At 50.1% G+C, this 23,210-nt stretch overlaps 1 protein-coding gene across 1 annotated transcript in view; it reads right to left on the reverse strand.

The window, feature by feature from the left end:
- The window catches only part of GAD1 (glutamate decarboxylase 1), a 39,437-nt gene extending 17,190 nt beyond the window's left edge, over positions 1-22,247 (reverse strand). Inside the window, exons 1-8 of the mRNA XM_075001893.1 lie at positions 22,153-22,247; positions 19,018-19,080; positions 12,279-12,437; positions 11,324-11,566; positions 6,237-6,327; positions 1,852-1,964; positions 322-437; positions 133-212 (exon numbers count right to left, since the gene is read on the reverse strand). Of these exons, the coding sequence (XP_074857994.1) occupies positions 133-212; positions 322-437; positions 1,852-1,964; positions 6,237-6,327; positions 11,324-11,566; positions 12,279-12,437; positions 19,018-19,080; positions 22,153-22,222 (935 nt within the window). The 5' untranslated portion in view covers positions 22,223-22,247. The remainder of the gene's footprint in view (positions 1-132; positions 213-321; positions 438-1,851; positions 1,965-6,236; positions 6,328-11,323; positions 11,567-12,278; positions 12,438-19,017; positions 19,081-22,152) is intronic.
- Positions 22,248-23,210: the final 963 nt, after the last annotated feature.

Raw genomic sequence — 23,210 nt, forward strand, 5'->3', positions numbered from 1 at the left:
ATAATTTAATGGGATCTTTTCAACAGACCATTAGCAGCTTGACACACTGTACTGAACCAGCACTTAAGCACAATAAAATAAATTTAACAGATGAACACATTTAATGTATCAAGAACTTAATATTTCTCCTACCTTTCATTACATTTTATCAAAATCACATTTTCTGTTCCAAAACCCAGTGCAGCCCCAGTTTTCTTCATTGAGTAGTGACTCTGCAGGAAAAACATACACACTCTTAATGGTGGCACAGTCATTTAGGTGACCCTCTTAAAGACAGTTAGCAAATATTAACAACTTCAAGTAGCAGAGCATTAAGCTCACATGTTCCGAGGTGAAGAGAACCAGTTTCGGAACTGCAGCCATGCCTTTAGTTTTGACTTCAGGGAAATATTTGTAGCGAGCAGCCATTATGCTGTACATATTGGATATAGCCCCTCCTATAAAAGAGTATACAATAAAATATTGAAAATGAGCAAAGCAATCTGACCTTTTACAGAACAAAGGCATATCAAGATCATGTGTGCAATGTAGTGAAAACTTCATTGAAGTATGAAAGAACAAATTACTAAGATATATGGTTCTCTGTCAGGAAGGTCCAAAGGACAGACCTTTAAGAATCCATATTTGAAGTCAGAAGTTCTCATTTATCTCCCCTTCTGATTGTTAATATTTCTGTGTCACATTCATTATAGGGTCAGTGTTCAGTATGCTGCACTTAGGAACAAGGACCATAACCTCGGTTAACAAAAATGGCAACTTCATACCTAATTCCATGATACTGAAGACCTATAAGAGACTTTCTTTAAACATTACCATTAATGAGTGCATTAGCCAGACAGTTTTGTTTGTGTCCTTTTCCTGCATAGAGAGTTAGGAACTTAGCAAGTTTACTTTAATGGGTTTTGTGGTTGGGATTTTTCCTCCAACTTCTGAAACGTCCTCCTGTCCTAGGAATTCCACCAGACGAGGCCATCAGCAAAGAGGCTTTGTACCTCTGCTCTTCTTCCCAACCCCCTCTGCTGTGGACCAGTCCCTATGCTTGACCAATGGAGTGGGTTCAAAGCATGGACTGGGACCAGTGTTCCCTCCAATTTTTTCCATCTGTGGGAGGAATACATTTTGTTATGTGCACCAAGGCAGAGGAGGATGTGCACCTTCAATAGAAACACAGGCTGCTGGCTGTGGGTGGCTTTGGGTGCTCTTCTAATCAGCTGAGCAGCACCTGAATCTCCCCTGGGCAGCCATCCAAGTGCTCAGCTTACAGGGAACAATGAGTGAGATGGTAAAAAAAAAAGGAACTTTGGATGAGGCCAGAATAAACATATCAGATCCTCTGTGGGTTTCCATGAAGATGATGCCATAGAAAAAGTGGCCATCCTCTAATCCCTCACTTAGGATCCTAGTGATCACCCAAGGAGCTACATCAATGAATTATGGGGAAGGGAAGGATGAAGTATCAAAGACAGAACACTCCTCTTTCATCCATGACCCTAGCCCAGATCTGTACTTAAATAGGTATCAGGATTCTTAGAGGTGTGAACTACCTGAGTAATAGTTGCCCAACACCTCTGGAAATTAGACATCTAAATATGGCTTTTGGTACCTAATTGCAGGCATGAGAGTTTGAAAACTTTGGCCATGTTTCTGAATGGCACTTGCTATTATTATAGTCATAACCCAAAGCTGAAAAAGGCCTATGAATTTTTTTTACCCACTATAGAAAGTTTGAAGGAAACAATGTTTTAGGTAAAGCATTATTTCTTTTAACACTCAGACACTGCATTTTCTATTACAGTGCTTACTACCTGCAATATTTTATCTCAACTTGTCAAAAATGAGACTGAAACCTACCAGGTGAGAATATTCCATCACCATCTTTGTTTGACCATCCAACAATCTCTCTCATCTTTTGAAGCGTTATTTGTTCCATGAGGACAAAAACAGGTGCAATTTCATATGTAAACCTGAATGGATTTTAAAAACACCAAAACACTGATACACAGTTCACATTCCAAAATACACATAAATACTTAATCTTTGATCCTTTGTGAAATGTCATAGCACAATTCTCTATGAATTCAGAGTCTGATATTACAGCCTTTATTCAAGCAAACCTTCAGGCAGCACCAGTAAAAATATTGCCCAAGTAAGGTCTGCAGTATTAGGGCATATGAATGTTTCCTCCCACTGTTTCTGCTAACCCATTGATCATCACATTTTGTGGTTATACCATTTACAGTAATTAAAACAGTCAGTCTCTTGCAAAAGTAGACTGTGAAATACTTGGTTCACAGAGTTCCAGTTTCACACTTGTAGAAAAGCATAGTGCCAGAATTGTAGAGTTATGAAAATAGTGCTAGACAGCTAACCACAAAGATAATTAGAAATATTGAACTAGGGCTCAAAAATCTAAATACAATTATTTAATTGGGCATATTCTGCTGATAATCCCCAAGGACAATCTATTTCTACAATGCCATGCAATCAATATTTGTCAGGAGTAATTAAAAATGATGAGTTTCTAATTACCAACTACAAGTAACAAGAGAGAAGTCAACTGTTATAACCAGCTAATGCAGACCAGAAGCATAGTCTAGTGTGCCATGGATAGCATCGTCAAAAATTTGAATCTAGAGTGATAGACTATGTTACTCTGCTAAAAGATCAAGCAAGTAACTTCTTAGTACGCCAATCAATGTAAACAAACTATGCAAAACTAGGCTTATTTTGAACACTGAAGTTAAAAAAAAGAATTTAAAATGAAGCAGAAAGCACCTAAACGTAAGGGGAGAGATTTTCAAAGGGACCTAAATGTGTTTCATGGGATTCGCACTCCTAACATCCTCAGTTTCCTTTATTAAACTCAGCCAAGGTCCTTAATGATGTCATTTTTCTGTCTTAGTACCAAGATGACATTTCTAGGATGTCCGTTTAAGATTAGATAGGGTATTTCTCCCTATCACTAATTATGTTCAGGTTTGAAGAGTCAAACTAGTACATCTGTTTTTCTTTAAATCTTTAGAAGTTGGGCAGAAATAACAGAGACAATGACAGAAATGTCCATAAATTAAGCTCCTCCCACGGTATACCCAGGAGCAAAGTTATAATGATAGCTTTTAAACTCTCTACTCTAGAGCCTGATGTTCCAGTCCCTATTTGGAAAAACTCCATCTAAAGTCTATGGGAATCCTCTAGTGAACAGGTCATTGAGGTGCTAATCCCAAATCCCTTTCAAATGGAACTCCAAATACCTCCTGAAGGAATAATTTGCTTGTGAGTACAGAGTACGTAGCTTTTAACAAGGTTTTTGCGTGTGTGTCATTTTGAGAGTATTCACAGAGAAAATATTAAATAAGTCAAAGCAAATACATGTAATTGCTAGGGAAAATATTGCATAAGTCTGCAAAGACTCACAAAGAAATGATGGAAGATTGTAAATGACAAAAAAGCCCAAAGCCAATACCCAAAGACTAAGATTTTCAAAATCACTTAAGGGATTTGAAAGTTCAAATCTATTACCATTAATTTTTAACCTTAAGTGACTCTGAAAACTTCAGCCTAAAAGTATAAAATGTGTGCAGCCCTGTCTACATAGCTCTTGTGATGATATGCCCTCTGTGGCTATGACCCTCGGAATTCCCATACAAAGAAAGTTTTCTACTTCCACAGGCATCATTGCCAGAGATTGAAAATATGGAAGGGTGGGTTAAAAAGCCCCCAGCAGCTTAATTCTGCTCCCACTGAAGTCAATGGAAGCTTTATCACTGACTACATGAGAGCAAAGTTAAGCCAACAATGATCACTTCCAAATATTACAACTCATAAGAAGTTGAGGGTATAATTTCATTGAATGATATTACACTGGCACTCTATTTGTATATTTGCATGGATACTCTACCATGCTTAACATGGCTTATTGTGGTCATTACAGTGCAACAAAATATAGAGAAGGTAAGATGAAATTCTGTTCAAATCCCATGAGAAAAAAATATTGTCTGAAATTAATCAAAACTATTTTACTCTGGATAGCGGAGGAAAAGAAATATGGCAGAAGAGAGATGACTTCTTCCCAGGAATCCAATGTTACTGTCACATCACTTGCTTCACTATCAGAACTAGGTTACAAACAATTCTAGATAAAGGTCATTCATTAACTCTTCCTCAGTGCTGGAAAGCTGCAGTAATCAGAGAATCAATTCTCTAAAATAGATAGAAACTATTTAATTATTTTAAATAACCTTTGTATAAACGCATCTTTTACAGTACCTGTCATTACTGTGTTCTAATAAGATATGGCATATTGCTCTTAAATTCTTAAGATGTATTGCATTTTTCCATTGCTCAGCTGAGGTAAGGGAACAGTCTTTGTAATTTGCATTTGGGAAATCCAACACTAAGAGAGGAAATTGAATGATTTTCATGCTTACAGAAAATCATTTTTATATGCATTTAATGCTTCTTTGTTTAAAGTGCAAATGGTCCAGAAATATTAATGAATTTTATTGAGTTAAACTATTTTAACAGGATCATCTTCTAAAGGCAATACAAGAAAAAAGGATCCTTAGTGCTCAATAATTGCCCTGTTGAGACTGGATGAGTCAATGAAATGTTCTCAATAATTGTTTTAATATATACAGACACACAGCATGATGTCATAAGGTAAAACTCTGATTTGACTTAACAGCTTGCCAACATGACTTCAGTGATGAGATTGCATGAGATGACAGTCAAGACAACATTTGGCTCATACTGTCATTTGTTTAATTTACCTGATAACTTTAAAAACAGATTATACTTTCTGCCTAGCGGAATTTAAGCAAAGTTTTCTTTAAAAATCTGATTGATTTTTAAAAGTTTAATGTGTGTCATACTCAACAAATCATTCATAGTCACATTCCAAACTTAGTATATAATGAGTCTTTCAATTATTTTTCATGTTTGACTTACTAATACAATTTTTTGAAAATATAGAGTTAACTGGGACCAGTGATTGTTAAAAAGCACTCGATGTTGGTTAATTAAGCCTCTTACGAGATTTCCTTTGTTTCTGGAGTCAAAAGATGGGCACCTCAGGCAAAGTACGTACAGCAGCTAATAATCAGCTATACCCAGTGACCCATTATCCATGGATGCCGCAGATGAAAATAATCTCTATTTTTCAATTTGCAGATAAATTTCATTGTGCCCTATACATTAGCAACAACCAAGCTACATTTTCATGCTAGCGGCGGCCTCAGGTGAAACAAACACTGCCACAGCCCAATATATACACACATCCATTAAAGTCCCGAATTAGAAACTGGTATTTGTTAACATGATTAGTATCTTGAGTCCCAGAATGTCAAACTTTTTGGAGCATATACAAATCAATATATACTTTAACATTGCCCCAAAGGCTTTTTCCTCCCTGTGAATGACACTCTTTGTTGCAGTAAAACAAGAAAACACCTTGAAATTAATTTTCACTTTCATTACAAGTACTGAATATTGAAATGCAATTTATGAAATGCAATCTAGATCCAAATGGTGGTCTCTCCATACACTGTATTTTAACCAGTTTCAGTCAGGATAATTCCTTCATATTATTAAGTTAATTTTCAATGTTATGGTTCTTAATCTTTCTGACAGCTTTTCTGCAGCCTCTGAAAAGCCACTTAGGTGATGACAGTTGAATAAAGCAAAAGCTAAAGGGCCAATCCTGTTCTCACAGGAGTCAGTGGAAGCAAGAGCAGAATCAGGTGCACCAGTGTTTTATGCTCCCATTTTTGAAACAGGATAATTGTAAAATTATTCATCTGAAAGTAAGAGCTTAACAAGAATGGACCCAAATTACCCAGGAAGGAAAGAAAGAAGTTTAATTCATTGATCCAAAAGACAACCTAATTTTTAAGAATTCTGGTTGTAACACATTAAGGTAGATAAACAAGAATTTCTCCAAAAGAAATTCCATCAGCTGGTACTGTATTATCAGCCTAACTGTACTTTACTTAGGTTTAGTTTTGGCATATTTAAGTTTGTGTGTGATAACAATGCAAGGTGTCCTCTTAAAAATTCTGTTCAAAGGTATAATTGTTTCCACCAATTTACTGCTGCATTATACAACATAAAAATGTGTAGGCCACATAATATGTTACATGGGACTTCTTTATTATTACTGAGTTGCCAAAATCAGTCCTGGCAACCTGTATGATAACTAACACAGAAAAGAAAAAAAAATAGGAGACTAGACTACTTACATGTTAGTGTTTGCAGTTGATGTCAGCCATTCACCAGCCAAGCCAATAATATCCAGTCCAGTGGAGAGCTGGTTGAAAAACCGAGGATGACCTGGAAAGATGATTAAAACCAAGACAACACAGACCTTTCCTTTTTATCTTTGTGGCTTCACTTTTATTTCAGCAATCAACCACAGCCTGGTTTTAAGACAAGGTGTGTGGCCCAAATTGAAAAGGTTCATATCTGTGGTTTACTTTATTAGACACCCCCAACTACTTTTACAGTGGGAGTGACAGTGAAGTGCAGGGGATAATGTGTATCATATTTTAGTGAAAGTGGACATTTTACAACTATTTTATCTACTGTTTTAAATAATAGGGTTAATTTTACGAATAGTGGTTTGTTGAAAGATGGAATTTTCTATTTGGAATATCCTGTTGAATGTTTAAATTGTTCTATTTGCCCGCAAAATTTAGCTTCATTTGGAAAGTGGATGAAGCATAGAAGCGTGGTCCAAAGGAGTAAGGCTATAAGGGTTGTTTGTAACATTTATGTAGGCTCATGTTGTATGCCACTAATGACACAATGGCTATGTTCAAGGACATATAAGCTACGTCTACACGTGAATGCTACATCGAAATAGCTTATTTTGATGTAGCGACATTGAAATAAGCTATTTCGATGAATAACGTCTACACGTCCTCCAGGGCTGGTGCCATCGACGTTCAACGTTGAAGTTGAGCAGCACTACATCGAAGTAGGCGCTGCAGGGGAGCGTCTACACACCGAAGCGGCCCACATCGAAATAAGGGTGCCAGGAACAGCTGCAGACAGGGTCACAGGGCGGACTCAACAGCAAGCCGCTCCCTTAAAGGGCCGCTCCCAGCCACACTTGCACTAAACAGCACAAGATCCACAGAGCCAACAACTGGTTGCAGACCCTGTGCATGCAGCATGGATCCCCAGCAGCAGCAGCAGCCAGAAGCCCTGGGCTAAGAGCTGCTGCACGGTGACCATAGAGCCCCGCAGGGGCTGGAGAGAGCGTCTCTCAACCCCTCAGCTGATGGCCGCCATGGCGGACCCTGCTATTTTGATGTTGTGGGACGCGGATCGGCTACACGTGCCCTACTTCGACATTCAATTTCGAAGTAAGGCGCTATTCCCATCTCCTCATGAGGATAGCGACTTCGATGTCTCGCCGCCTTATGTCGATTTCAACTTCGAAATAGCGCTCACCACGTGTAGACGTGGTGGGTGCTATTTCGAAGTTGGCGCAGCTACTTCGAAGTAGCCGGCACGTGTAGACGCAGCGATAGTGATCCCAGAGTTCCAGTCCAACTATCATATTATATTTAGAATATACACATTTCTCCATATTTTAATTGTTTTCTCTTTCACATATATGTGTGTGTATATATATATCTATACACACACACACACACACACATATATATCTATCAAATAACAGGAAGGGACCTTGAGAAGTCATGGAGTTCAGTCTCCTACCTTCTTAGCAGCACCAAGCACCATCCCTCACACCTTTTTTTAAATCCATTTACCTCAGACCCTACATAACCTCCTCAAGGACTGATCTCACAACCCTGGGCTTACAAAGGCAGTACTCAAACCATTTAGCTGTCCCTCCCCATAAATTATTACTAGCCACTACCGCTATATCCATGCCTCCCTTTTTACCTGTCCTTTTATATATGAAGGTTTTAACTTCATGAATAAATATTTAATAGTTTGGATTAGCTTGTAAATTATATTATTTTACTGTATGTGACTCTGGACCGGCTGCAAAGAGTAACCAGGAAAGTGCAGGTAGTCACACCTGTGCATGTATTAGCAATCGGAAAGGTGGTGAACAGTAGGCAGAGCTGACTAGCCAAGAACTCTGCTCTTCCTTCACCTGTATAAGTCTCAGCAATAAAGAAAAGTTTTGCTGGACCTGATTCTGCTTGCACAGTTTGGCAAAATTCCCACAAACTGCCATGGGACAGACAGGACTGGGGCACAGCCCCTGAAAAGTTCTGAAAGACAACAGTCAGCTGAAGGAAAATAAAGGCATTTCTCTAACATTATTGTTATTTAATTACTTGAATGTCAGGCAGACCACTGTATTTTAGCAAGAGTCTCTTTGCAAAGTCCAGACACTAGAATAAGCCTAGTCACTCCTGTAGCAGGGACAGCTGATGACCCTCCCTGATCCCAAGGAGTACCTGGAACAGATATGTAATGCAAAGCTCTACCACACACTTAACAATGTAACCGAGAACTGTACATTGTGGAATAATGGTATAGTCCAATGTCAGACGTCAAAAAGGACACTAGCGTCTCAAATTTGGCCCAATATTTAGCTTGGGGATTAAAAACCATAAATGAACCGAAGCTTCTCCACCAAAAATCAGTTTTAAAGCCAAGCAATAGAAATATTTCCATAGACTTTTTAAACATTCTGATGGAAACAATATTTCAAACTAATGAATAATCCTCTAGTGTTTGCATCCCCAACATTCTGCAAAACCTGACAGTGGTATTGACTATAAACTTATATCCATTTTCATCCTCAAACCTGATTAACGCATTCATAAATAAATACAACAAACTCCATTTATAAGAAAAAGCAAATAGGAACTTTAGAATCAGTTGTAATAAATGACCACATCCTTTACCACTGAAATCAACTGGCAGAATTGCCAGGATCAGGCTCTATAACTTTTAATGTTCTGATTTTCACACCATCCCCATATTAGGGATGCTATGTCTACACTTTTGAAAAACTTTGACATGGCCATGCTAATAGCCAAATCGAAGAATACTAATGAGGTGCTGAAATGAATATTCAGCACTTCATTAGCATGCCACTGGCTGCGGCACTTCCAAAGTGCTGCGTTTCGCTCACGTGCAGCTTGTCTACGTGGGGGTCCTTTTCAAAAGGAGCCTGCAAATGTGAAAATCCCCTTATTCCTATCAGCTGAAGTGCTGCAGCCGGCAGCATGCTATTGAGGTGCTGAATATTCATTCCAGAGCCTCATTAGTATTCTTCAATTTGGCCATAAGCATGGCCATTTTGAAATTTTTTGTAAGTGTAGACAGGGCCAGAGAGACAAAATGATTTGTCTAAGATCACACAAAGAGTTTGTGTTGGGCCAGAGAAATGAATGCTTCTCCCAAATCCTACTTCAGAGCACAAGGATTTCACATATGTGTGATTCACTGCCTAAACACCTTTAAGATGGAGGGTGGGGAAAGAATGAGGATTGTTCACTAGTTAAAAGCACTCCCCAAACACTATGCACCTTGCTCAGCATCCTTAATAATTATGGCTCATGTATTGTACACCTTTCCTGCAAAACCACCTGTAGGGGATTAGATTCATGCCCAGAGTTAGTTATTTCTCTCACTTTGCTGTATATAATAGCTACAAGACATACCTCCCAGGATTTTACTGATGAATATTCAAAAGCCCTGTCTTTTCTAGTGTACTTAAACCAGTTTCACACTTGCCAGATGATATGAATGTAAAAGTGTGTTTCCACTTACCATTCTGCTAAATAGAGGCTGAGAGAGTAGTTAGAGGGCAGTTATTTTAAAACGGATTCACTTTTTATTTTGCAAAACTACTATTCTTCTCTTGCTGTTTTGCCACACAGTTTGAGAAACTCTTAATTAACCAGCGGAGTTATCTTCTGCTGATGCTTTCAGCATGTCTTTTCCCTGCCTCACGATGGATTATTTTTTAAAATAGCAGAGTAAATCCCATGGAGTTCTGTCTGAGAAAGCCTTTACAAGGCGGGGCCAGATCCAAACTCCAATCACGTTAATTGGAGTTTTTCACACTGCCTTTAATGGCTGTTGCTGCAACAGTCACCAAGTCTTAAGTTTCTGCTTTTAAAGTCCTTAACCTGCTGCTACTCTGACTACACTTTGATCACGTTTCTGTGTCTCAGATCTTGGGCACAAGTGCCTATTTTGTTTCAGGAAGAAAGGTTCTTTCGCAAATGGGTTTTCTTTTTTTTTTTTTCCCCAAAAGAGCCCAGTCTTCACTGCTTTTCTTTCAAAAGCACCTCTTCTGAAAAGAGATTATGCAAATGAAACACATGCTATGTAAATCAGCCTCATTTGCATTGTCAATTTCCCTCATTTGCATTCCTCTTTTGAAAGAGGAATGCAAGTGTAGAGGTAGTTGAGGACTGCTCTTCTGAACAAAGGGCCTGATGAGCGTCTACAGGCATCCTCTTTCAAAAGAAGCTTTCCAAAGAAGATGCTCTTCCCTGATCCAGGAGTGGAAGGCCACGTCTGCACTGGCCCCTCCCTTTTGAAAGGGGCATGTTAATAAGAAGATGCTAATGAGGTGCTGACTTGAATATGCAGCACCTCATTAGCATAATGGCAGCCCCACCTGATTCCAAAGTGGCGGTTTCAAATCATGTGCCACCCATGTAGCCAGGGGCCTTTGGAAAGGACCCCCTGGACTTCGAAGACCCCTTCTTCCTATTTGGTTTTAAGAAGAAGGGGCTTTTGAAGTCCGGGGGTCCTTTCTGAAGGCCCCCCATCTACACTGGGGGTGTGCATTCTGAAATCGGTGCTTTCCAATCCCAGGTGGCGGCTATTATGCTAATGACGTGCTGCATATTCACAAGCACCTTCCCAACTCGCTCCTTACCATGCCCCTTCCGAGGGGAAGGGACTAGTGTAGACGTAGCCCCTGTGTTCTTTCGAAAAAGGGCCAGATTTTCCAGAAGAACTTGCTGGTGTAGAGCAGCCCAAGCCTCTGCTGGACATCGGGGAATCGCACCTCCTGCACCTAAGGTTGTGGCTCCTCTGAGATGCGGGCGGCTGCTATTTCATGCAGTGTGGCTGGGCTCCCGGAACACCGGGGACTTGGCCATGGGTGACCGGTGCAGCCGCTGCCTGGCCCTGGGGAGGCTGGGGCTGGGCCCCCGCCGGGGAGCCAGGTAAAAGCAGGTTGGGGGGAAGGGGCATTTCATCGTTTGGGCCCGATCCTGCTCTGACGACTCCCAACCGAAGCTGAGCCCGAGCCTGAGGCCGGGCAGCAGAAAGCGGCCCCTCCCCTCCCGAGCGCGGGCGCGGGGGCCGGTACCTGTCCGCACTCCGTACTTCAGCGTGTCCCTGCAGTCCACCAGGATCTGCTCGAGGGATTCGGGGTGGTCCGAGAGCTCCAGGTTGAAGCCCTCCATCCCCTCCAGCAGCTGGTGCGGGTGGTGGAAGTCCAGCACCTTGGTGGACCGGTCGAACGTCTTGCGCACGTAGCTGAGCAGGATGTCCACCACCTCCAGCAGGAACTGCACCGTCTGCTCCTCCCCGTTCTTGGCGGGCAGCAGGTCTGCGGTGGGCGGCGCAGCAGGGCTCAGCGCGCCCCCAGGGCAAACGGGGGGCACGAGGTGGGCCCTCCCCCCAGCCCCGGGGCGTCCTTCCCCGGGGTCCTGCCCCCGCAGCGCCGCGCCCGCCTCCCCCTGCTGGAAAGCGCGTGCCGCCGGAATCGGGACCTCTGGCGCCCCCGCGTGTTCCGGGGGCAAACCCCGCTTAGCAGCCAGCCTCGAGGGTGCCCGCTTGGACACCTGGGGCGGAAGGTGCTGCTGGCTTCCCTCCCTCCCGCCGGGGGTATTAACTGCGGTGCCCCCCCCCCCCGCCCCGGTGGCTCTGCTGGTCTGAGTCGCTGGCCCCTCAGGGCCGGTGTTCTTGGGGTGAAGGGGCGCTCCCAGAGCGGAGCAGCAGGTCCCAGCCGCGGGCAGAGCGACCCGCCCCCTCCCCTCCCCAGGGGGCGCTGCGCGAGGAAAACTGCGCGGAAGTGACTCTTGCTGGGGGTCAGGGCTCTGGGCGTAAGGCGGCTGGAGCCGAGCCGAGTTCCTCCAGCTGGCTGAGCGCCTTGAAATCCAGCCAGGCGCGCGGATGTTGCTATTAGCTGCAGCATCTACAGCCGGACCCCGACAGCAACGTCCTCAGCAGTCGTGGCGCGGGGAGGTGAGATGCGCTTAAAAGGCAAAATGCGCAACCCCATGCAAGGCCGGGGGCGGCGCCGGTGCATTGCAACTCACCGCGAGCAAATAAGTTGGAGAAGTCCGTCTCGGCCCGCCTGAACCTGGCTTCTCTCTCGCTGTTCTCGCAGGCCAGCAGGTTCTTGGACGACTGCCTCTCCTTGAGAGAGCTCACGATCCGGCTCTTGTCTTCCAGGCTGTTGTTCCTTTGCAAGAACCCTATGTGGTTGTTATAAGACCCACAGGTCAGAGTACTCGCACTGCCCAGCATGTTGGCGATCGCGTGAAGCAGCTGGCTAGAGAACAGTACACGCGGGGGTTGTTCTGTGTCTGCCTAAGGAGGTCGGGAGTGAGAGTATTTAAGGGGTTGTTTGCCCGGAGGAGGGTGAGCTCCAAATGACATCGAGGACAGAAACCCAGCCATGCAAAAAACCAAATTTCATCAGTGAGTGCAGTGGTAAATTCTTATTAAGCCGATCGGACAGTAATCAGCCGCGGGCTGAGCGGCCAGGAGTCAATGCCGTTGCAGCCTGCGTGCGAAGTTTATGGACCCGGCAGATGGAAAGGGGCAGCGATGTGTGATTAAAAAAAGAGTGGCTTTTGAGTTTGCCCCCCCTGCGTTGCCGTCTCGCGGAGGACTGGCTGACCCCCGCAGGGCTTTGTGCGCTGAAGAGTTGGGGGATATCAGCAAAAAGTGAGGAGATGCTCGTTTGCAAGTGTTCTCCCCTGGCGATCATTTCCCCGGAGTGTCTGCTGTTCTCGGGGGCGCGTTTCTAACTCACAAGAATGCATCGAAATCTGCATGATCAGAGTCACTTCTCAGGCACTAGGGCGACCGGACTCCCCGCAAAACCCTACTTGAAAGCAATATTTTCTCCTTGTGTAAAGCAGAAATGAAATCTCTCTCTCCAATAAATCCAAATGAGCTAACCGAAGTAAGCCTCATAAATCACTCTGTTAGCCTTTAATGCTTTGCTTTGCCGAAGTAACCCAGTTAACCCGTCTCTTTCGTGTCAACGCAGCCCCCGGGGGTTCTGTTGCGCACCCTGCAACTTTGCTTTTATTAGGGACCTCGTGGAAACGTCTGTCGGCACCGTCAGCTCCTCAGCCTCGGTGGCCACTGAGCATCCCAGGGTGCCAGAGGTCTGCGTCGGTTTGAGAACGGCTAATTGGAGGTACTGACGAGGTGAACGTTTAACTAGCTGCAATCGGCTGGCGAAAAAACCAAGCAACAGCGCCAGCCACGCTGGGCTGATGTGACCAGGGAAGGAGAAAGCCCGCGTCTCGGGTGGCACAGGCCAAGCTCTGATTGTGTTGCTTTCCCCGCTCTGCTGTCCCTGGCTGCCCAGGAAAGCTGCAGCTCGGGGATTTCTCGGCCACTGGCTCAGGGTCTTTGGGGCTCAGGAGACGGGCAGTTGTGGAGCATCGACAGTGAAGCTCAGAACGGTGCATTAGACCCCCGCGTGTTTAACTCCGGCTGCCACGGGGCCAATGTCACCCGTGAAAAGTGCCTGGCTATGACCTAGCACAGGAGCGGGCCAGAGCCCGAGACGACACAGCCATAGCTGGACGGCTGGTTGATGCAATGAGCGATACTCACGGAGCAGTTACACTGAGCCACGAGTTGCAAATCCAAGGCCTTCGGTTCGGATTCAAAGGCAAAGCAGGAGTTCGTGCCCTGAGACCGACCCAGAAACGTGGATCCCCGACTGCAAACCCTCACTGCTCGGGCAGCAACCCGCCATCGCCGCAACCTCGCAAGGGAAAGGGATGGGGTTGCCCCCCCGGCCCGCGCTAGCCACTGGGCTCTGGACTTCCACTCGAGAACCATCCCCACGTGCCCCACGCTGTACTTCTCCTGCCGCCCCCACCCCACGCGCGTGGGACCCGGAGCGCTGAGACAGAATTGAAAGGCGTCTCCCCTCTGGTGCACGGGCGGGGAGCTGCTCGGGTATGGAAACAAACGATTTCTGCCCATCAAACACACCCCGACCCGCCCAGCTGCTGCATCGCTGCGAGTAAACGCCCCTCTAAGGAAGAAACAGGTTGTAGCAGCGATTGACGTGGGAAGAATAGGTACCAAGGAGGCCTGTGTTATGCAGTGTCCGCGCGCTATCCCGGGTAACAGGGTGCGATCCCCCTTTACCGTGCCTTAAAGGAAGCAAATCATATCTTCCTATCACCAAGGCCCTGGGGCGGGGGGATATTTCGTGCAAACAGTTCTGGGAAAGGGACAACCGCCCCGCTGCCTCACGGATACCGCCGCGTGCACCTACCCATCCGTTTCAAACACTTCCCACCCTGGAGCCCGGGGGAGATCTCGGGCTGCAGACCGGGCGGCGGATGGTTTAGCACGGCTGGAGGAGTTGAGCCCATGCCGAAGGGGTTGGTTAGCTGCCGGCTGCCTCTGGCAGTGATCCAGAGAGGGGAGTGAGCTGCTTGGTGGTTTCCCCTTTGCAAGCGGAGTCCTCGCCCCGCTGCAAAGGCAGCTTTATTTCCTCCGCCGGCTTCAAGCCCGAGCCCGAGCCCGAGCCCGCGCCCTTGCCCACGTCGTTAGCCAACTGCTCCGAAGCGGAAAACAAGCAACCGCCATGAACGCCGGCGCAAAACCCATCGGAGGGTCACCGCTGAGCGCGCGACAGCTTCCCCGGAGCGCAGGGCCCGCGCTCGAGGGCTTTAATCGGGCCTGATGCCCGCTTGGCAGAGTCTGGCAGCGCTGGAACGCTCACGAGGCACCCGGGACTCCCAGCTGCGAGCCTCGCGCCCCGGGGGGCGGGGCTCCCAGATCGCAATGGTATCTCAATACATCTCTGTGAGCGCCTAGCAGGAGCCTTTGCTTTCTGATTGGCCAACAGCTGCACAGCATTTTCTCTTCCCACCTGTTTTTTTTTTTTCTGGGCATCTTCCAGGAACCGGTGATTTATAAACGCCGAACTAGTTCATCGGAAGGCAGAAAAAGCGTAAGCCTGCCAGGGCTTTTCCTGAAGGCTGCTCGGGGCTAAACACGCGAGTAGAGCAAAACGTTTCCTTTTCTCCATTCCCCTGATGAATTTAAATTCAGGTTTATGGGGGAGAGACGGAGAATAAATTACTGTCCATGGTACTTGTCGTCCAGCTGAGAAGTTGAAAGCCCTGAGTAGCAACTGCCACCTTCACTCAGAAGTTAAGCTGCGAGTTATTTTAATTGTTCTGCCGGGAGAGAATATTTAAAGGCTCCTCTTCTCAAGAAGGGCCCACAAGGGACAGAGCTAGACTCCCGAATCTCGCAGTTCATAATAAGCAGGATGGACAGGAGACAATAGCATTTGCAAAGGGGGAAAAGATCGGGTGTGTGAAACCTCCTTTGATACTATTTACATTTGCAGCTCAGACGGACTTCGGAATGGCTATGTCTACACTAGAGAGTTTTGTAGACAAAACTAGGGTTTTGTTGACAAATCTCAGGGAGCCGCTACACACAAAACATGTTTTGTAGACAGAAACTGTTGACAAAAAAGCCATGTGAATGCTCCAGGAGGCCCTTTTGTCGACAGAGCAGATCAAAAGCTGGATCCACTTTTATGAGTAGAGGTGATCTGCCGCCAGAAGCTTTCTCGTAACTCCTCTTGCGACAGTAATTTCCGTAGACCGATGTTTCTAGTGTAGCCATAGCCAATGGGCGCTAGAATCCAGGTTTCTCTCTCTAGTTCTGTGGTTTAACCACAGCGCCATAACCCACCTCCCCCCACCCACCAATCATTTGTCCTAGACGCATCAGAAAACACTGCCTCCCAGGGACGGCAGTTCCAAAAACGCCTAGAGGAGCCATGAGGAAAAGTCCTACTGGCTTTCAAGGACACTTGGGCGTCTAACTCACTCAGGCGCTTTGGAAAGTTGCAGCGTGCTGTGTTGCTGGCTATTTATAAAGCATTATCACGAGCGAACTGAACGCAGATCCGGTGAAGAGGCGTCTGCAAGTGAAAATAGTTCCACTGATTGCAGTGGGAGCAAAAGCAAGTGCTGGCAGAACGGGTCCTTTTAGCAATGATGACAGTGGCGGGGGGCAGACACTTCTTTTTGTGGGCCCTAAGGAAAGGTTATAAATGGGCTCCATCCACAAATGAAACATTTGCGCAGTGCTAGGGAACTTTGCCATCAAAAAATAAATCAAACCATTTCAGATGCAGTTGCTTATCCGAAGGTATTTCCCCCCAGCCCGGTCAGACTGCGGCTTTTAATTAGCTAAGAGGACAGACTGACCTATTTAAGGGAAGAAAGCCCGCATACATTTTGGACAAGTAGTTGATACAAATTTAAAATGCCCCATCTACAAAAACAACAAGAAGTCCCGTGGCACCTTACAGACTAACAGATATTTTGGAGCATAAGCTTTCCTGGGCAAAGACCCGCTCCATCAGATGCAAAAACATTGCTAAAGACCAAGTCACTGCTCACGTGTTTGAGTTGAACCTACTGAATCTTACAAAAAGTTTGTGGTCAAAATGAATAAAATTCACCAAAAGGTTCTGCCTGACAGAAGTGACTTGTGTCGGGTGTGCTGCAGAACTCTATTTCCATGATATTTAGGCGCTGAAACAATACTGTGCTGAATTTAAGAGGAATCAACTGTCAATAGCCAACTGTCATTTCTAAATAGCCGCAATTAAAAACTGTACATGCCCGCATTAAGGTTTGATGCTATTTAGTTTCCAGAGGCAACTTTTAATTATTGTGCTTGAGCTAAATAGTAATGGGCTTTCGTTCTCTGTGCTGTACTTACGTGTGCTGAGTAAAATAAATCAGTGTATGAGATGAATTACCCTGTATCGTTATTTATTGTATCCTTTCGTGATAAAACTACTACCGTCCATGAAAGGTAAGCCGTCCTGCAACAGTATCCTTTGCATCCGTGTTTCCTTGCTTGCATGGAGGCCAGAGGGTGTTTTGTTTGGATTCTCCCCCTCACCCCCGCCCCATTTCCCTCTTCAGCTCCAACATGGTGGGATTGTTCGCTTTCAGTCTATTTCACTGAACACCTCCACTGTGTTATTCTGTGACGTCCCTTCATAACCCCGGTAGTCTAGCAACACCGAACAGACCCAGCGGTGCGTTACTTTATCAGTTCTGCTTGCCGGGCTAAATTAAAGCGACGATGAAAAAGCCCATCGCTCCAGACACCGAAGGGACCGGCAGGGGAACGGTTCATTAAACCCAGATCAGGAGCTATTTATAGACCTAAGCCGCTACCCGTTAATAGCACCACCGGGTTCCCAGGCACCTTCTTCGGAGACCTAGGGCTCAGGAATATTGCAGCCTACATCTTCCCGCATCCAAAGGTCCCTGTAACACAGCCTCCAGCGAGCGAGCTCTGATTAGGGGAAAGGAGGTTTAAGTACACTAGTCATTTGCATGGCTGAAGGAAGCTCTCCCCGCCGATTTCACACGCTAGCCTGGTCCCCTGAGGGAGAGGCAACTGACAAAGGGGAGAAAATAATTCCCATGAATAACGGGGGAAGCGCTGCCCCGGGAGCGATGGTTTGGCATCGCACACCGAGGAGCAGCCCGTCTGTATTCCCCAGGACAGGCACTGGAGAGGCGAGGGCCGCTCGGTATCTGGGCGCGGATCTCCGGCCTGAAGGCTGTAATCCGACTGGGTATTTGTTTCCCCGCCTGCGCGCCGAGCTGCTGCCAGCGCTATCTCCCCGCCGCAGCGCGCTGCCGAGCGGCGGTTTAATGAGGCTCCCGTTAATCTCCCCCGCCCCGGCGGGGAGTCGTATTTTTCAGTCCGATAAAGGTGACCATTTCCACAGTGAGATGTGGCAAAACCCGCCGCCGGTTCCTCACGCCCGCCCCGCTCTCCTTTACCAGCGGCCAGTAACCCCAACCCCCGCCCGCCCAGCGGCGCTGGGGCAGCAGCCGGCAGATCGCAGCGAGCTGCGAAGCAGCCCCCGGGCAACGCGGCAACGTTAGCGCACCTGGGCTGGACACCCCTCCCCCCCACTCAGCTCCCGAGCTCGTACGGCTGGAAGGGAGCTGGAGGCGGTGGCGTCTCATCCCCCGCGCTCCCTGCAGGACCCATCACCAGCCCTGACAGCTTTTTGAATCTATTTGCCCTACGGGGCCCCTCAAGGGTGCAGCTCAGCCCCGCGTTTGGCAGGCCAGCGCCCGAACCACTGAGCGATCCCTCACCTCCACGGCCACCCACGTGCTCGGTCCTTGGGCGCTAGCAAAGCCAAGGCCCTGCGTCCCAACCTGCTGGCCACGTGCTGGTTTCAGCGCCCCGCCCCTTGCCCAGCCCCGGCGCCGGTCACGCGCCTTCCACCTCGAGGCCGGCCAGCGGCGCGCCAGCGCGCTCGGAGCCACGCCCCTGCCCCGCGGAGCGCGCGCACTGGCTTCTCCTGCAGCAGGCTCCAGCCCCTCGGGGCCATGGCCGTCAGGGCGGTGTCGCCCTCCCAGCCCTGCCGCGGCCTCTGCGCACTTCTGCCAGCAGAGGGCGAAAGGGTCCGCCAAAGAGCGGCGCTCCCCGCAGCCGCCGGGGACTCACGAAGCGGCTCGTCTCGCTCACTGAAGTAAAACGGCTGAGGGCAGATCGGCTCGTTACACGCGTGCGGGGCGCTGCTGGGGGCGGCGGGGTTGAGGCCGCCCTGGGGGAGGCCCGTCTCTTAGTCTGTTGCCGTGGCCTAACCCCGCGCTGGAGATGGCCAGGTGAGGCGGCCGGGACAAGACGGCTCTCCCAGGCAGGGAGGGGCTTAAGGCGGGAAGAAGGGTGACAGTTTTGCAAACGCACATCGCAAACCACGGGCGGCCGCTGTGTACTCACCGCATATTTTGAGTCCGATTTTTCTGGTACATCCATGAGCCACATCGCACCAGCTGTCGTAAGCTAGAACAAGAGACAGATTCGCCTTAACACAGAAGCCAAGCCCTAGGGGCTGAGATCCAGACCCTTCCTTCCTTCTCGGGGGCTTCTGCGGTGAAACGGCAGTAACCCCCCCACCAAATCAATACCTTACACACCCCCTTCTCTGCCCACCCATCTCCTTCTCCCTTCCCTTCCCCCACCCTCATCCTCAGGGCCCCACAAGGACGTGGACACAGACTGTCAGCGATCACCCTTGTTATGAACACTCCAGGCGCCCGGTCTGCCTTGGACCGGTGTCTCGAGTCACCCGAGGCAGAAGCGACTCTGCCTTCGAACCAGCACACCAGGCATCTGGGGCCTGAACAGCTAATAATTTGTTGGCAAGCCTCCAACAAAATGGCAGCTTAAAACAAACTGGCATGAAATGGGGTCCTGGAAGAGTTCAGGAATTAATTGGGTGAAAAATAGTATTTGACTACATGATGGGACTTGCATGAATAAGCTGCAGCAGGGCTGACAGTCGAAAGGCCATTACTGCGCCTCGTGTCTTCGCCCTGCTTCTGCTCCTCTCTCCAGCCCCACCCGCGGGCTGTGCTTTCAGACCGCCCGCGCCCGGGGACAGGCGTGCAGGGAAGGGGAGGACAGGAGCAGTCCCCGAGGTGACCGCGTTTCTCTTTTGCCCGGCCTTTGTGGGTCGCGTGCCCCGTGGGGCTCAGCTCCCACGCGTGCCGTCCCCCTGCGAGGGTAACGCGTAAGCACCCGGTAGCGGTCCCTTCCCAGTTGCCCCTCTCCGCGCCGCGCACGGTCCGGTGGCCACGTGAATTGCGACCCCGGCAGGGCACGGGGTGAAGAGCTCAGGCCAGCCTCGAAAAGAGGCGAACACACACGCTAGCGTGAGGGTAGCAATGAACAGAACGGGGCGTCTGGGCCCAGGGGCTGCGATCGCGCGGACCCGGGTTACTTGGTGCCTGGCAGGAAGCGGGACAGGCATGAAAACACGCGCCCATGGGCCGGGCGAGGCGCGGTCAGGCCGGACCCCGCCCTGCGAAGGCCCTGGGGATGGAGAAGGAGCGGCCGAGCGCAGCCCAGACCCGGGTCTCGCCGTCACCAGCTCTGAGCTGACAAGGCAGGCGCCCGGCCGCGGGAATGGAGCCCGGCCACCGCCGGAGCTGGGGCCCGCGGCCCCTCCCTTCAGCGAGAGGGACGGAGCCGCCGGTGTCCCACGGGAGGAGGGGCGGCCCCAGGAGGGCGGGAAGGACGCTGGCCCTGCGGGGCGGAGCGCTCAGAGCGGCTGAGGCTAAGGACCAGCGGGGCCGCCCCTTCCAGCCAGCCGTGCCCGGCGCCCGCTCAGGGCCAAGGCGAGCCGGGCTCCCCTGCCCTGGGGAGAGGCCGCGCACGCGCGCTTCCAGCCCGGCCTCAGGCCGGACCGGCTTTCCCGCCTCCAGGCTGCCCCAGGCGCCCCGCCCCGCGACTCCTGCCAGTAGGGGGCGGCAGAGCGCCACAGGCCGGGGCCACAGGGAAGAGGCTGGCTGGGGCAAGGGAGGGGGGAGGGCCCCTCCGGCGAACTAGGCGGAGCCCCCGGGCTCCTATTGGTGTTACCGGGGGTGGGTGGGCAGGCATGGCCGCCGCGGGCAGGCCGGAGTCAGCGGGGGCCGGGGCGGGAGCCGAGCGGCGGCTCAGGGCTGCGAGCCCGGGCGGGAGGGGCGAGCTCAGCTGGCGGGGCGGGGCGGCCAGGAGGGAGAGGAGCGGGGCAGGACCCGGGAGGGCGGGCGAGGAGAACGCAACAGCCCGGAACGCGGAGTTCCGACGCTTCCGGCCGCCCAAGGCAACTCAGTGAGGCAAGCGGAGGAAGAAGGAGCCTGACAGCGCGATCGTGGCCAGAGGCAGCCGGGCAGAGGAGCGCTTACGCCGGGCCCAGGGCAGCCCCCAGCCAATGCTGAGCCAGCCGGGGATGGATGGGGGCAGGGGGTCAGCCCGCTGTGAGACGGGAGCTCTGCGCCCGGGTTACTTCTCGCCTCTGGGCTTGGCGAGCTGGGGGATTTCCGTGGGAGCCCCGCTGCGTGTTTAGAGCCGCTTTAACCCTGGCCACTTGTTCCCGACCGTTTTCGGCGAATCCGGGCTAGGCCCCTCGAGAGCGATCCGCCTCCCCGGGGCTCGGGCTCCTGTGACTGACAGTCCCATTAAGCCGATCTCCGGTCTGACTTTTCGGCAGAAGACACGCCCCCAGCGCCCTCGCACACATGAACTGCCCCCCCCCTTTTTTTTTGCATTTTGTGTGTCCCCCTCCCATTCTTTTCAGTTGCAGAATAATCACAGTAATGACTCCGACGTTCATGCCTCATAACCCAGGCAGCCCTTTCAGGGTAAAAGCTATTCCCCGCCTTGCTGTGCCTGCCAAGCTTTTATTTCTTCCTCGTGCCCCCGCTTTGTCTCGGCTGATTATGTCATCGAGCTGGCCCCCCTCCCTCTTTCTTTCTTTCGATAGCTGATTGTCTGAATTGTCTAGGCAGCGCTGTAAACCGATTCTGCGTCCACCTGCACCGTCTCTGCTTCCCACTCCCACCTCAATAACTCAAGGCAAATCCTGAGCAATTAGGGATTGCAGGGCTCTGAAAAGCTACAATTAGCATCCAAATTTCCGTTGATTACAGGCTTTCGTGAAAGCAGGAAGGGAAAAGCCAGAGCATTAGCGGTATAAAATGCAAGGCTGGAAAACGCTTCACACCTCGGGGGTAGTTTCACCCGCTGAACCGATTCAGCCCCTTTTCCGCCCCTCCACATCTCGATTTTCTATTCATCTGGGCAGTTAGTTCCTTCTCCAGATCTCGCACCCTGTGTCTGTAAAGTCCACCATTACTGGGGGCGAGGCTTGTCGGCACACCCCCCCCCGCCCGAGGCAGTGGAAAACCTAAGGACCAGCCTCTGATTCTAAAGCACCCGAAAGATGGATTCTGTCTAGAGTCATCCCTCCCCAGGTGAAAAAGGGATTTCCACACCGACCAAGCGGCTGCGAATGTGGCTTCTCTGAAGTGCCCTGTAAAAGCGAGACAAGCAGCCAAACGGTTTCAAACGAGGAGAAAGAGCAGAACCTACTTGTGGGTCGGAAACTAGCGGGGCTGGGGTCCTGAGCGGCGCTGGAGGAGGATGGAGCAGAGGAGGCCATCAGTTCGGAAAGTCAAAGTCCTTGGATCCCGTATTTGCCCCCACTGCTCCGCCGGCGGCTGGCGAGGAGGGAATTCGCTGGAAGGAAACAAAGGGCGGCTTTAGAGAGCTGCTCTGTTAAAGCGAAGGGCGAGTCCCCTCTCGCTGAACCCGCCCGGGTGTGATTCCGCCGCCCACCATGAGCGATTCGACTCCTGGCCGAGCGACAGCGGCTGGGAGAGCCGGCACGAAGCGGGGACCTTGTCACGACGGCTCTGAGCCAGGCTCAAATCCTCGCCCCCCAAGAGCGCGCAAGGCGCGGACGCGGGGTTCCAGACGGCCGGCCGGGGCGACGCGGCGATGAAAGCTGCCTCCCCCGGCCGAGGAGCTCGGCCAGCGCCGGGCTGGGTGTGGAAGCGCCGCGCCGGTGCGCAATGAGGGATCTAGCAGACCGTGAAGTCTGTGGCGATTCTATCAATGGCCACTGAAGAGGGCAATGACCGCTCGCGTCACGCTGAGACCCAGTTACAAAGCAGGCGCTCAAATCACCCCGCCGCGTGCCCTGCCGCCCCCACCGCTGCTGCGGCGCGGTCCGTCATCCCCCCGAAAGGCTCATCCCCCTCACCCCAAACGACATTCCGCCGGCGCTGCGCGCTCCCCCTCTAGCTCTGCCGCTAACAAAGGACCAGGTTTGCCTGGCTCCGCGGAGGTGCGCTACGTGCCCGCGTTCCTGAGGGCGCCCAGACGCGCCTCGAAAGGCACACGCGACAGAGCCGCGGCGTTCCTATCGAAGCCTCGTCTTGTTTTATCGACAGAGCTCAAGCAAGCGGCGGGGGTGCGATCCCCCCTCTTTCGGGCTAAGCCAGCTGTTGAGCTCTCCGCCGGCGGACGTTGCAGTCCAACGCCCCACTGGGCTTCCCGGCTCCACAACGTCCTTCGCATTGTCCCTACCCCGGCTGGGTCGGATTTGAGGCGTGCAGGAAAGCGAGACAAATCGAGGCGGCGGCATA

Source organism: Carettochelys insculpta, chromosome 8, assembly GCF_033958435.1.
Source record: "Carettochelys insculpta isolate YL-2023 chromosome 8, ASM3395843v1, whole genome shotgun sequence".
In the NCBI taxonomy this organism is placed as follows: domain Eukaryota; kingdom Metazoa; phylum Chordata; order Testudines; family Carettochelyidae; genus Carettochelys; species Carettochelys insculpta.